At 54.6% G+C, this 13,179-nt stretch overlaps 6 protein-coding genes across 6 annotated transcripts; 2 read left to right on the top strand and 4 right to left on the bottom strand.

Annotated features, from left to right (window-relative positions):
• Positions 1-326: 326 nt before the first annotated feature.
• BDZ83DRAFT_571131 (mitochondrial carrier domain-containing protein) lies at positions 327-1,549 on the bottom strand (the record flags this gene model as incomplete). The annotated part of the gene is made up of 4 exons (XM_060504380.1): positions 327-541; positions 597-749; positions 803-1,225; positions 1,342-1,549. 4 exons carry the CDS (start codon positions 1,547-1,549, stop codon positions 327-329), a joined length of 999 nt encoding a protein of 332 aa, XP_060368141.1.
• A 2,281-nt stretch (positions 1,550-3,830) lies between these two features.
• BDZ83DRAFT_749377 (uncharacterized protein) lies at positions 3,831-4,296 on the bottom strand (the record flags this gene model as incomplete). The annotated part of the gene is made up of 2 exons (XM_060513759.1): positions 3,831-3,927; positions 3,989-4,296. 2 exons carry the CDS (start codon positions 4,294-4,296, stop codon positions 3,831-3,833), a joined length of 405 nt encoding a protein of 134 aa, XP_060368140.1.
• Positions 4,297-4,632: 336 nt separating this feature from the next.
• BDZ83DRAFT_717234 (50S ribosomal protein L3) lies at positions 4,633-5,682 on the top strand (the record flags this gene model as incomplete). Its single annotated transcript, XM_060511923.1, has 1 exon — positions 4,633-5,682. The coding sequence occupies one exon, from the start codon at positions 4,633-4,635 to the stop codon at positions 5,680-5,682; it is 1,050 nt and encodes a 349-aa protein (XP_060368139.1).
• Positions 5,683-5,930: 248 nt separating this feature from the next.
• Positions 5,931-6,678, bottom strand: BDZ83DRAFT_571114 (cytochrome oxidase complex assembly protein 1-domain-containing protein; the record flags this gene model as incomplete). Its single annotated transcript, XM_060504378.1, has 2 exons — positions 5,931-6,418; positions 6,504-6,678. The coding sequence occupies 2 exons, from the start codon at positions 6,676-6,678 to the stop codon at positions 5,931-5,933; spliced, it is 663 nt and encodes a 220-aa protein (XP_060368138.1).
• A 238-nt stretch (positions 6,679-6,916) lies between these two features.
• Positions 6,917-8,319, top strand: BDZ83DRAFT_148778 (uncharacterized protein). Its single transcript, XM_060501313.1, has 3 exons — positions 6,917-7,062; positions 7,168-7,362; positions 7,471-8,319. Exons 2-3 carry the CDS (start codon positions 7,260-7,262, stop codon positions 8,079-8,081), a joined length of 714 nt encoding a protein of 237 aa, XP_060368137.1. The 5' UTR covers positions 6,917-7,062; positions 7,168-7,259; the 3' UTR covers positions 8,082-8,319.
• A 19-nt stretch (positions 8,320-8,338) lies between these two features.
• On the bottom strand, positions 8,339-11,931 carry BDZ83DRAFT_749373 (ankyrin repeat protein nuc-2; the record flags this gene model as incomplete). The annotated part of the gene is made up of 7 exons (XM_060513758.1): positions 8,339-8,521; positions 8,576-10,365; positions 10,424-11,225; positions 11,290-11,340; positions 11,404-11,526; positions 11,776-11,847; positions 11,926-11,931. 7 exons carry the CDS (start codon positions 11,929-11,931, stop codon positions 8,339-8,341), a joined length of 3,027 nt encoding a protein of 1,008 aa, XP_060368136.1.
• Between the last annotated feature and the right edge of the window lie 1,248 nt (positions 11,932-13,179).

Below are 13,179 nucleotides of genomic sequence, written 5' to 3'. Positions count from 1 at the left end.
AGAGCATGCGTCTAGACCCTCATTTGCTTAAGGCGCGCCGATGTCAAAGGCATGAAAAGCCATCGCATGCCGCATATTGGACTGCCTGAGGTCACCAAACGGAGCATCAAAGTCTTTTTTTTTTTTTTTTTTCGATAACTTGTCATTTGATTGCAGTCGAATCCAAACTACAACTTGGTTCCTGTCCTTGCTGTCATTCCATTTGTCCCAAATACGCTCGGTGGTTTACATTAACCACCGAGTCAAAACGCCATCGACCATTATGTATGCGCTTGTTCAACTGTGATATTCACAGCTAGCAGATAGTTCATGCAAATCACCATTCCTTAGTTGTCGTCCAGGGAGTTGAGATGCTTCTTCGTGAATTCGAAGGCAGAGAAAAAGATGGCGTTGACGACGCATGAGCGACCCATTGATACCCCCAGTCCGCGATACATATTTCGTTTGAAAAATTCAATCTTCGGGGGCGGCTCGACCTGTTGCCCTTTCGAGTACAAGAGAGAGTTTCGCTGGTAGATACTCTTTGCCGAGTCAATGGGGTCTGCCAGAGTATTAGCGTCACTTACCCGAGGTTCTTTTGCACCAGAAGCACATACATATCATTGCCCAGGATACTATCCCGCACATGCCTCCAGAGATGACAACCGCAAACTTGTTAGTCGTCGGGTGGTCACCACCAAAAGTTGTTCCGAGCTGCTTTCCGCTCTCGTAGACCATAAAGTAAATGGCCGTACCCAAAGTATCTCGTACTGGAATGGTCAGCTGAGGGTTCTGATGGGGTTGTACGCCTGGGCAGACTTACACAAGTGCAAGTTGAAGCCAGTGTAAAGCCCCAAGGCACCCCTATGACGGACAATGTTGCGCATGGTCTTGAAAGTGCCCTTGTTTTGGTAGCTTGCTGCAACCTGATGTCCATTGGTGGCGCGGCAATTCGCTTCCTTGAGCTTTTGCTGGTCCGACAACAAGACAGCCACCTGCGCGCTGAGCTTGGTCAGCTCAAAAGGGCAGGCGAGAAGCGTGATGCATGAGCCGGCAGTGGCGCCGGCGGCTCCAAAACAGGCAATAGAGTACAGATTTGGATATGTGCCTTTCTGATTCACATGTTGCAGCACATCGAATCCCAAGGCGTTCTTAACCCAGCCCGAGTAATTGTGTTTGGCGCGTTGGTAAATCGAAAAGGACATGGTTCGGACGAGTGTGATACTGGCCATCGGGGCAAGGACACCTAGTGAGGGGCAAAAGAAGGTTAGTCGACGGGATCATGACTTGAGGCGAGATGAGGGGTCGCGTGTACAAGGGAGGTGGAGGAAGAGGGACAGAGGGAAAGGGGGGACTCCTTACCCCGAAAGAAGCCTCTCAACTTCTCGGTGCGGTATGTATGCTTCACACAGTCGAGGAAGCCTTCGTATCTGTAGGTCTGCATTCGCGTTTTCACGCTATCGAGGGGAAAGGCGAGGACAGTCGAGAACATGCTCGACGTACTGGCGGCGATCTCGGTGCGGTAGCGCTTGACCAGCCTCTGCGGGCGCTCTTCCTGAGCTCGAGGCATGATCGCAGTCGGTTGGCGGGCCGGAACATGGTGTATTTGGTGATATTCGGCTTCTGTCGCTGGCATGCTTCTAGCAGTGACTAGATGGCAGCGCCTTCGGACGGCGATCTCGTGGGGAGAGATCAAGGTCTTCAGCGCGGTCGTGATACGGCCCTTTGCCAGTTGGGGTTTTGGTCCATCCAGACCGCGCAGCAGGTGGAGTTGTGGTGGTGTGGACGGGCGACAAACAGAGGGAGGTGACGGGGTCGCGAAGTTAAGAGGATAGACGGCGAGAAGCACCAGGGAAACAGAGACGATGATGTTGATGACGAGTCGAGCGGTCAGAGATGTGAAAAGAGCCGTCTAAGGCAATCTGGGGAATCGAGAGCTGAACCCCCGGGAATTGGCGCTGTTGTGCCCGCTAACCATGAGAGATTTGCGGGTTAAGATGAAAGAGAGAAGAAGGGAAGAAGCGTCGAAGAGCAAGGTAGGCGTGAACTACGGATACTTCAGAGGTAACTCGGATTGCGGGGTCGGCAGTGGGAATCTACGGAGTAGAAAGATACATCCGCATCACAGACTCTTGCATTCGTAGGGGCACCTCAGCTAAGTACTTAGTTAAAGGTACGATTACGGCCACAACTAAGGTAATACAGCACCCAACCTTGCCTTTCCCTGACCTCATGGCAAGCCCAGTCCAGCACCTGGTCCCCCCTCATCTTCCCCTTCTTACCTCAACTTGAAGTGACCGGGTGAGGTTCCGACTCTGCGATGGTTGTATCAGGAGGTACCTTCAAACCGACGACCACTCCAGAGCTGCAGGACCAGGGCAGTTCGTGGTGCGGAAAGCTGCATCCTTTCCGCACCTGGGAGGCCCCCCTTCGGCCCCGCTGAGCGACCAGTCGTACCATTGCTGATTGGTATCTCCAGGACGCACCTCACTTCGTAGCAGCAGCAGCAGCAGCAGCAGCAGCAGCACGCAGCAGATACCTTTACCTTAGTGCCTGGGTCCACTGAAACGGGACCAGGGCCCCGTTGGATCTCCAACGATTCTGCGCTTCTCATTTGTTCCTCCCGGTAACACCAATCAGCCCAGATTGGCCAGTCTTGCCATCTCAAGGATCCACCGTCACAAGCCAGACTGCCAGTGACGCCTCTCCCATTTCTCCCTGGTGGGCTATCTCGAGTGTCACTGAGTGTTTTCTCACCCGAGCTTTGGGGACATCGTACTTGTCCAAACAGACAACTCGGTCGACCACCTTACGACAACAGCGGGTCGGTTTCACGGGGCGAGCCATATTGTTTCCGAATTGGGTATTTTTGGTACTCAAAAACAGATCCCCAAGGGAGCCACTCTTTTTATATATCTCCCCGTACCGGCAAAGGGCCGACCACCACCGCCCTGGCGGCCGAGACTCTTGGCTCCGACACGGGGGGTGTACACGGGGGTTCGCCTCAACTCTCCCCCCTCAGCCCTCAGCTCAGTCCGTGAAGGTCTGGCACCTCACTACCTACCTAGGTACTCGCTCACTTCTCAACATTTGGGGCAGAACGCCCGCCATTGACGACAAAACGTCATTGTCTCCGAGAGGTGCAGTCATCTATCTAGGTACTCATATGGCCCTCATCAACCTTTCGACAGTTTTCTCTGTTGAGTGACACTGTCTCAAGATCTCTGGCCTCATTCAGCGAAACACTGAAGCAGCGATCCGCAAGAGGCGAGTAATAATGAGCTCAGAAACAGCAAGAACCAACATACAAGCGGGCGCCAGCAGCGCTTCGCCAGCAAATTATCGACCATGCAACCATCAACAGCTTAGGTAGATGTCTGCTCCAACCCTCACGTAGCCAAACGTGCTAGCCAACCACAGGTGAGCCGTTTCACTTGCTGACCCCGCGCATCTGCAGATCGCCCGCCTGGCGAATGGTCGCACCAGCGATCGTTTCTCTCCCCAACGCCAGTTTCCTCCAATGACTTACCCTCGGATATGAGAATACCTGCTGCATCGCGACGTCTCGGGCCTATCATGTTCCGTTCCGTCCTCTGCCTGCCGTCTTTCCACCCTGGCACCACAACAAGCCTCGATGCGTGGTATCTGGGCTGATGATCCCGCCTGGGCGTGCTGAAATGGGCCATTGACTCAAACCTGGGTCGGAGATGTCTCTATCAATGCCTGTGCTTACAGCCAGGTGGAACCGTTTGAGAGCCTCGGAGATGAGTAAAGTTGCACTCGTGGATGACAACCAGTGCAGGCGTGCGAGTAACAATTCGACCAAAACTACCGTGACTTGCTCGAGACCATCATCTCAGTCGAATGCCCATCGACTTATTCAGCATGTTGATCGTCATGTCATAGTGATTGTACACTGTGGCCTTCATGTTGTTGGCCTCTTGGATGCTAAATGATTCAACGTTAATAATCGCATCTCTCTCACAACGTAATAAAAAGCAAAACTTACACGTCCTTGCCCCGAGATTCGGATTTCTTGCGATAGCTGACCTTCCACGTATCCATATTCTGCCTCTCCCACGCTACGCGGACAAGGTTCTTGAGAACCTTGTGCTCGATACCGGCCTCTCTGCGAGCCGCCTGTATGAACCAGAGTGTTCTTTTGGAAACCTCCGGGTCCCATACCGCGTCTTTATCGCGGAAGGATGCTCTCAGCTGGTTGCGGACGGTATATCTGTGCGGCGGTGCGAACTGGACCGCTCGTAGGAGCTCACGGTAAAGATGTCTGTAAGCATGGATGATGGGTGTTTTATCCATCTTGGCCCAATTCAGTGTCCTTGGTGTAGGGAATGAGGTTCGTCGGAATGGAGCTGATTTTTGCGCTTCAAGAATTCGTCATTCAAATAGAGAAAAACAACTGTTTACTTGAGCATCCTGATTGATCGCACAGTCATTCTTTGAAAAAGTGAGAAAAGACCCTGGCATGAGCTCCCGGGAAGCTCAGTGACCATTGCAATTCAGGGAGGTGCACGGGCCACTTCAAGATTTCCACCCCAGGCACTCAGATCCGACCTCAACTCCAAAAAATTCCATCGCCGACCTCACACCAGACCATCTCAATCCGCCCTCAAATCCACCTCCCGGCCATCCACCATGGCTCCCCGACTGCCCTCGAGCTGCCTTCAGCTCCTTCGATCGACGACAACAACGATATCAAACACCTGCTCCGCCGCCGCCAATGCCTCGGCCGTCATCGCCCCACGCCTCCAGCTCCTCCCTTTCACCGCGAAGCGCGGCGTAAAGTACGGCTGGTCCACGGCGCCCAAGCGCAGCAAGCCCACCCGTTTCAACCAACCCACCGCCGGCCTCCCCGTCCTCACCACAGGTCCCGCCGCCGCGCTCGCCCGCCGCGAAAAGACGACGCCCCTCCGCACCGGCGTCCTCGCCGTCAAGAAGGGCATGACGGCCATCTACTACGGCAAGAAGCGCGTCCCCTGCACCGTCCTCCAGCTCGACCAGGTCCAGGTCGTCGCCAACAAGACCCGCCCGGACAACGGCTACTGGGCCGTCCAGATCGGCTCGGGCTCCAAGGAGCCGCGCAACGTCGAGAGGCCGATGCTGGGCTACTACGAGGCCAAGGGCATCGCGCCCAAGCGCCACCTGGCCGAGTTCAAGGTCCGCACCAAGGAAGGGCTGCTGCCCGTCGGCGCCCAGTTGTTCCCGGACTGGTTCCAGACGGGCCAGTACGTCGACGTCCGCTCCAACAGCCGCGGCATGGGCTTCGCCGGTGGTATGAAGCGCCACGGCTTCGCGGGTCAGGAGGCGTCCCACGGTAACTCGCTCAACCACCGTACCATCGGTACCACCGGTCCCTCGCAGGGTTCCGGTTCCAGAGTCATGCCCGGCAAGAAGATGCCCGGTCGCATGGGCAACGAGCGCGTCACGGTGCAGAACCTGACGGTGCTCAAGGTGGACAACGAGCTGGGCGTCGTGCTCGTCAAGGGCGCAGTCGCGGGCCCCAAGAATTGCATCGTTAAGCTGCAGGACGCCGTCAAGAGGAAGGCGCCGGCGCTTCCTTACAGACAGGACAAGTTGAAGGAGCTGCTGGAGGCCAACGTGGACGGCGAGGCGAGATTGCAGGAGGCCAGAGAGAGGCACTTGGTGCTGAAGAAGGAAAGGAAAGAACTCCCGGCACTTGTATAGATATCGTCCACCCTTATTTTCCCCCACTGTTGTTTACGAAAGTCTGTGTACTATACATGTTGTACATTTATCACACCCCTAAGAGAGGTGCATAGCTTTAGGGTCATTATCTCGCTCGACCCGAATTTCAACCGAAACGACTTGAACTACCTTGGCCCCCATGCATGCTTTTGATGACGATTCCCCTCAAGAAACTTCGAGGTGACCTCAGTGCTGCCGTATATTCAACGGTGCCCCTTTGTCTCCCCTCACTTGATATTCTGCCTGAACCCCCTCGTCTCCGCCGCCGACACCACAGCCTCAAGATCATCATCACTCAAGTCATCCCCCGGAATAGAACCCTTGAATGGATCCGCCCCGTCGAGCAGATCAATCTTGCGCCCGTCGGGCGTCTCCAAGCTCCACTCGGTCGTCTCGAACAGGCCCTTGTGCGACGTCCGGAAGCTGGCAAACTTCATGACGGCCTCGTTGCGGGATCCCTTGACGCTGAAGCTGATGTCGATGCGCCCGTGGAGCTGGTTCATCTCGCCGGCGATCCAGGGGATCTGGTGCTTGAACTGGACCTCGTCGCCGAGGTACTCGCGGGCTCTCGGGGAGGTGCGCAGCGCGTAGAGGGTAGAGGCGATGACGGGGGAGGAGGACTTTTGGTAGTTGAAAATTGCGATGCTGCTGAGGGCGATTGCGGCGGCGAAGAGGGGCAGGGTGCGGGACCAGCGGAAGGTGATTTGGTTGAGGTCTGTTTGAAGAATTGTGGTGGTCAGTGGATGGACGACAATGGGAAGAGAGAAGGGGGAAGGGGGGAAGAGAGACGAGAGGTTTACCTGGGAGTTCTCGGTCTGCGCGCCGCTCCATCAGCGGTCCTGACCCAGGCTTCGGCGCCGCGGTCGCCCATCTCTTTTGAGCCTGCGCTCTGAGCTGCTGCGGCTGTTGCCGTTGCCTCGTGGCGGCGCTGCGCAGCGAGGAGGCGAACCTCCTGGTGACTGTGTTTGAGAACATGCTGGAAATTAGAAAACTCCCCGTGAAATCGGAAGCGTCCTTCGAATGAAATTGAGACTGCCGCGTCGGTGAGTGTGGTCGGTTCGGATTTCGTGGTGCCGGGGCGTTTGGTCTTAGGTAGGTCAAATTCTCGGGATGCTCCGAATCAGGCCATGCAAGTTCGGTCAGTTCGGTCGGTCGGTCGGTCTCGACTCTCGGTGGGCAGGCCAAAGCTCTCTCTAGAAAATTCCCGGGGTCCTGGCGCGGGCATTTGGAAAGCAGAGAAAAAAAGCAATCGATAAACAGTAACCAATCAGACCCTAGACCCAGGACCCCTGTCGCACATTGTCCAGCTGTCGCGCGTCATAAGGCTGAGTGGTCGGTCACGGCCCCCCTCTACGAGAGGTAAGCTCCATCCACACCTTTCAACACCTTTACCTGAGGTAGCCCACCTACCCAGGCTTCTACAAATCTGTCTTCATCGACTAGACTTGTCAACACGTAGACCAGGTGTTTGCGCCTTTACCAGCTACGACACCATTACCAAACACCAGCAACCCGCTACCGCCCATCGCGCATTTTACGAAACCCTTCAAACCAAAATGGCAGAACCTCGAGGCGCGGCCGCTCGTCTGCGGCGCACCTTCCACTATCCCACCGACGAGGACTCGGCAGACTCCCAGCCAGAAGCCATGGACGAAGAGGGTACGACGCAAAAGACACCAAAATACCTAATTCCTAATCCATCCCATCCAGTCCCCTTCTCTTTCCACCTGTCTGTAAATCAAAGCTGACACCCAACCCCCAACCTAGAACAAGAAACCCTCATCCGCCGCCTCGCAGAAGACAACGCAGCCCGCAACGCCCAATTCGCAACCGCCCTCCTCGCCCTCCCCCTCCTAACAACGATCCCCTACCTCTTCAACCTAGCCCGCCTCTCCGCCCCGCTCACCTCTCTCCTCTCTTTGACGTCCCTCCTCTCGACCGCCTACCTCCTCCACACCCAACCCCCAGGCGCGACAGGAATCCCCTGGCTCGACGCTTGGTCCCGACCAAAGACCCCGCGCCCCAGCCCGGCCTCCTCGCTCGAGTCCTCGACCTCGTCCGTCTCCGGCGGTCCGTCGTCCTACCAGCCCGTCCAAACGACGCAGAGGAGACGCAGGCGGAGCTCCTTCTCCTTCGCCGAGGAGCAAAAGGGTCCTTTGGAGCTGTATCTGCCGTACCTCAACCTCGGGCTCTGTGGGATGCTCATCCTGGCGGGGTTGGCGACGAAGTCGAGCGACAAGGCTTCGTTTGGCCACGTGGGGCTGGGGAACCTGCCTGCTATAGTGTACTTAGTTGTTCTGATCGCAAAGGTGGTCATGGGCAGCGTCGATCCGGAAAAGGAGTTGGCCGCGCTGAAGTATGGTTTCAAGGGCGCGTAAGGATCATGACTTGAAAAGAAAAGTAGCTACGTGGCGGCGGGGATGTGTATTGTTCTATTGTTTTACTACGAATACCACGGGACGGAAGGAGTTAGCTTTACGACTTATGCTGGAATGACGACGTAACTATTATGCAGCGAGCGCAAAAGAAGGATTGTCCAGAGGTCGGGCTACCACAAATCGAGTTTGATCGGGATTGAAAAAAGATGCAAGCACAAGTCTATTAACTTTTACTGACACGTAATTACAACAATTTATTACACGTCTATGGATTCGTTGAAGCGCAACACGCCGTGACTTTTCAGGACACCGTCCACTCCCTTGGGCAATCGCGGGAACGGGTCGGTCAGCGAATTTGTCGACGACGGATCCAGTGACTTGTCTGTGACCAACGCAAGACCGTGTGACTTGATGGCGTCCACCAAGGCGGGGACCATCTCCTGTTGTACAGTTAGTAAGAATATTACAGTCATCCTTCAAGGGCCCAAACGTACCAAAAGCCGTGAGCAGCAAATCAAGCCCATAAAGTTGTTGCCTTGCGCAACACGAACCACCTCCTTGATTGACGCAGATCTTCTGCCGTGGCTCTGAATAATGTCCGGCGGCGCCATGACATCCTCCCGTCCCAGATCGTTGCAGAGGAACACGGGGAAGTTTGGCTGCTTCCAGTTGAGTGCTGTGCACATGCTCGGGTTATATGAGCTGAACACCACAGAACGAACCGACTCGAGCGACTGGGCTCGCTGAGCGCGGGCGTGGTCAAACACAATGGTGAGGAGAGAGTCGACGAATGTATTCAAATCCAGCGATGGACCCAGACCCAGTGACCTCTCCTCGTCCAGTGAAGGGTACAAAATCTGGATGTTGACATGCATGCCATGCGGGAGCAGAGCCAGCGCCTCATTGAGAGGGATACCCGCTGTCGCAAGAACCCGATGGACGTCTGCAATTGCGTCCAGAGGCCTTGTTGGTAATGATGCCAGTTCGGCTCTGCTAGAGCTCTTTGACGTAATCGTGTTGAACTGCTCCATTGTCAATCTTGAGATGGGTAGGTCAATTCCACCACATGGTATCGTCCATCTCGGCCACAAGACTGGTACACCATCGCTGGTGTGCTGGACGAAGAGTTGGACAAAGTCGCCTGACAAACTCGAGCCAGTCACAAACGTGCTTGGACTGCGGTCGAATTGGCTTGTCGCCTTCCAGTACGTTTCGAAATCCGTAATCTCGAGTGGCTTGCCGTTGAACGGCTTGATGACCTGCGTGTGGAAGCTGATCTGGCCAATCGCTCGTAGCCTTGGATCGAACAGGGGCAGACAGCACTTCCCAGAGCTACTAAGCAGCGCCTTGAAGGTATTGGGAAGGGCCACCGTCTTCGCAATGATCTTTGCGCCGTAGGTAGGGAATACGTCGAAATCAAGTGTAAATGACTCCAGGTTGTCGATTTGAAAGGAAACAATACGGGTATCTTCTTGGAAAGGCAGCATAATATTCTTCGGGATGAGATCGGAAACCTTTGACGAAATGGTGAGACGGGCGGCAGGGTACTTTCCGTCGTGGAAGAATACGAGGGGTTGGTCCCCATTCTCCTCAAAACTAATCTGGATGACCGTCTTGGTGTCCAAGAAATTATGTCCGTACCGGCGCAACGGTATTATTGGCGGCGGCAGCTCAAGTTCGGGGATGGCATCCGGGTCGAGGGCCATCGGGTCGGGCCCGCTGCTCATCATTGGTCCCAACCCGGGCTGCATGATCATGGGGCTTGCCTTCGTTCTTGCGTTGTAAGGAGCAAGCAATTGCATGCATTCTAGGTGGCCTTCCCATACAGCGTAATACATTGCTGGCAGGTCCTTTTCGTCGACGATGTTGGGGTCTGCTCCGACGTCCAATAATCCTTGGAGGCAGGGAACATTACCTTCGCTCGCGGCGTGAACCAGGGGCGTCCATCCGTACAACTTGTCAACCTGATCAAGATTTGCTCCGAAGTTCTTGAGCAAAAGTAGGAGCTCTGGCCTTTGGCCTGACCGAGCCACAAGATGTTGGGGGTAGAGTCCTTCAGCGTCGGGAACGATCTGTGCTCCATGCTGGAGGAGCATTTCCACAATTGCCAACGAACCATGCTCGCACGCAAGATTCAGCGGTACATGGTCTGCATCAGAGACAGGGTCGATTCGAGCGGACTTTGCCAGCAGTCGTTCGACGCACTGAAGATGGCCGTGGATGATTGAGTGTACCAGAGGGGTAAAGTTGTCATGGTCGATCAAATCTATCGTTGAAGTATCCGCTGTAAGACTACGTCAGCAATCACGCAACCATGCTACCTGTACTCTTATGAATCTCACCACTAGTCAGCGCATCGAGCATGTCCAATCGTCCATGCATACTGGCATAATGCAGCGGGACCCTGCCGTACACATCGGTACGACTGACAGCAACACCTTTTGCCAGGCCGTATTCAAGAACAAACGAGTTCCCGTAGATGGCGGCTTGATGCAGGCAATTACGTTCGTTGATGTCATCCTCCGACTGTATGTCGACCAAGCCTGTGTCGAGTAGAGCCTGCAGAGTCTCTTTAGGCGCTTCGTGGATGGCGGCGAGGAACGTTCTCGTCACTCTCTCCATCAAAGAGATATCGGAGCCCGAGGATGAGCTAGCAGCCGTCCGCATTCGGATCAGCAGATCTCTCAACGCCTCGAGGTTCCCTGAGATGACCGTGTCGAGCAGTAGTGTGTCCGCATCACCTTCGTCGGTTCCGAGCAGATGCTGGCTGCTCACGATGTGATCGCTGCGAGGCTCGAAGCTGACATTGTCACCCTCTGCCCAAGCCCCCAGCTCTTGGAGACTAGTAGTGGCCTGGTCGGACAGCTCGCTGATGACGGTGGCATTGAAGAAGGGCTGCACCTCGACTGCCCTGGACAGGTAGAGTTCTTTGGTTTTCGACTTTGATGTCTTGTCCCACTTTTTGAGGATCTTGGAGAAGGCAGTTCCGTTGATCTCAACGAATTGCTGCAGCTTATTCAGGTCGCTGGCAAACTGTTGGAAGCCCTCTTCGAGAGTTGTGAACTTGGCTGAACGTCTGGAAACACCATTACGAGACTGCAACACCTTCTTCTTGTCTAGAAGGGTCTTCAGTCGCACCTTGAGCTAGGCGGGGGTCAGTTCTGACAGGGTAAAGTCATCAGATTAGACAAGAGAGATTATTGCATACCTCTGCCTCCTTTTGTAGGTAAAAGGCGTTGACCTTTTCGAGCTCTCGTTCCTGTTCGAGAGTCAGTAAGTACGGTGGGAAGTTCATCGCACCGACCCATGGCTTGATACATACCAACTGGAAGAAAAACGTGGCCTTGTTGGCCTGAAGGGCAGCCTGGGAGTCTATAGATATTGCGGAGCGGAGAGGGTCATGTTGTGCGCTCAGCGTGGGCGTAGCCGACAATTTCTTGATCAGCTAGCAGCGAAAGTCAGTGGTAGTGCCGGATAGGATTAGCTATTGCCATGGGGGCTCGCTCCATTCACCTGCCCCTGACGGGACAGTGTTGGGTACTGAGTTGACTAAATCCTAGAGGGTGGTTTTTTTTTCCCTCCTCTTTGTGGTTCGCAATGCAAGCTTCTTCCCAATGCGGGAGAGAAGCCAGGAAATGGGGTAACAAAAGGGGGACAGAGACTGAAGAGGAAACCGCCAGACCACGAAACGTACCTTTTTGAGAGCCTTGTAGTTGACAAAACTAGCGGCATACTCTGGAACTTCAAGCTGACGCTTCTGAATCTGCTTGCCGAATTTCCTGTTGGTACGTCAACCCAAGTTCGCCAGTGAGAACAAAATAGAAGTTAGCTAGGGCCAAGAAACTGACATGATGGACAGACGCCCGTGAGATCACGGTGTCCAAAGGTGATCGTTGTTAGAGACAGCAGTCTACGTGCCCTCCAGTAGTGGCAAGCTGACAGTGGATGTCTGCAGGGAGAAAGCTGATGACAGCAGGAGGCTCTGCGGACGTGGTTATGCGTCGGCGGCAGGCAAGCAAAGTAGCCACTCGCACAAGGGTATGCTGAGTGACGTCGCCTCGTAGCAGAGTTGTGTTGAAGAGCTGCGGATTAATGTAGAGAGCCGCACGTGGGATGCTCTCCAGTGGCGCAAGCTGATGAGATGACGAGTTGAGAAGACCAAACCCTTTTTTGGCGATCAGCGAAATAGGATCCTGCCACGTAAGGTGGCCAGAATAGCGGGCACAGACAAGCGAAGATCCAAGTTGAGGTAAGGATTCGAAGCTGTTGCTGGAGTTAGAATATGAATGTCTAGACTAAAGAGGGCGACGATAAGGAGATATCCCTCGTGCAATAAGATGACCGCTTGGTCAGTAGGGCCATCAAGTAGCTATGGCTGAAAAAATTGAGTACGCAGAAGGAGGATGAGGAACCCAAAAGCAGTACCCGTAAAGAAACTAGGTCATAGCGAGCAAGATGGGTAGTAGGTGGGGGTATTCTGAAGCTATCCCGGGCATGCCTCGGTGACAACCAGGCCCTGAAGAAAGAGGGGCAACAACGCAGGCGGCTCTCAGAACATGAACATGGTCAGGCGTTTGCTCTGAACAGGTGCCACAAGTAGGTAATAGTTATTGATGCCAGACACTGCGTGGGGGCAGGGAGAACGATGAATGGTTGCAGGTACTGGCCGCCAGTGGATGACAATATACCATGTCAGCGCCAGTGTCGGTTGGCGCACCCGTTTTTTGTCTCCGATGAGGAAAGCAAGGTCTGAGCTGGCCCCGGACAAGATCTAGTTACGGGTTGGACGGGGGGTGAGGTTAGGAAGACGAGACGCGGCCGGGGACCAGAACATCGTCTCGTCCAGGGTGGTGGCTCCGTTTCCTACTCTGACTGGGGAATAAGAGGAAACGAGTGCATCGTCGACCATGGTGATAGGGATTATGCAAAAGAAGCAGTCAAGCATGGGTCGAGGGGTAGAAGAAGAGGTGATGTGGGTTGGAGTGTAACGGAGAAGAAGGAGGCATTGGCAAAAGTAAACAGACTTGCGCCGAACCGGAGCAGATCATGAGATTGATTGTTGGGAGACATTCATGCTTACCGGCCAATATAGCAGGTT

This window comes from Colletotrichum acutatum (assembly GCF_030867785.1).
Source record: "Colletotrichum acutatum strain CBS 112980 chromosome Unknown BDZ83scaffold_19, whole genome shotgun sequence".
Classification (NCBI taxonomy): domain Eukaryota; kingdom Fungi; phylum Ascomycota; class Sordariomycetes; order Glomerellales; family Glomerellaceae; genus Colletotrichum; species Colletotrichum acutatum.
The sequence above is the reverse complement of the archived record's forward strand: the minus strand, read 5'-3'. Positions and strand labels throughout refer to the sequence as shown.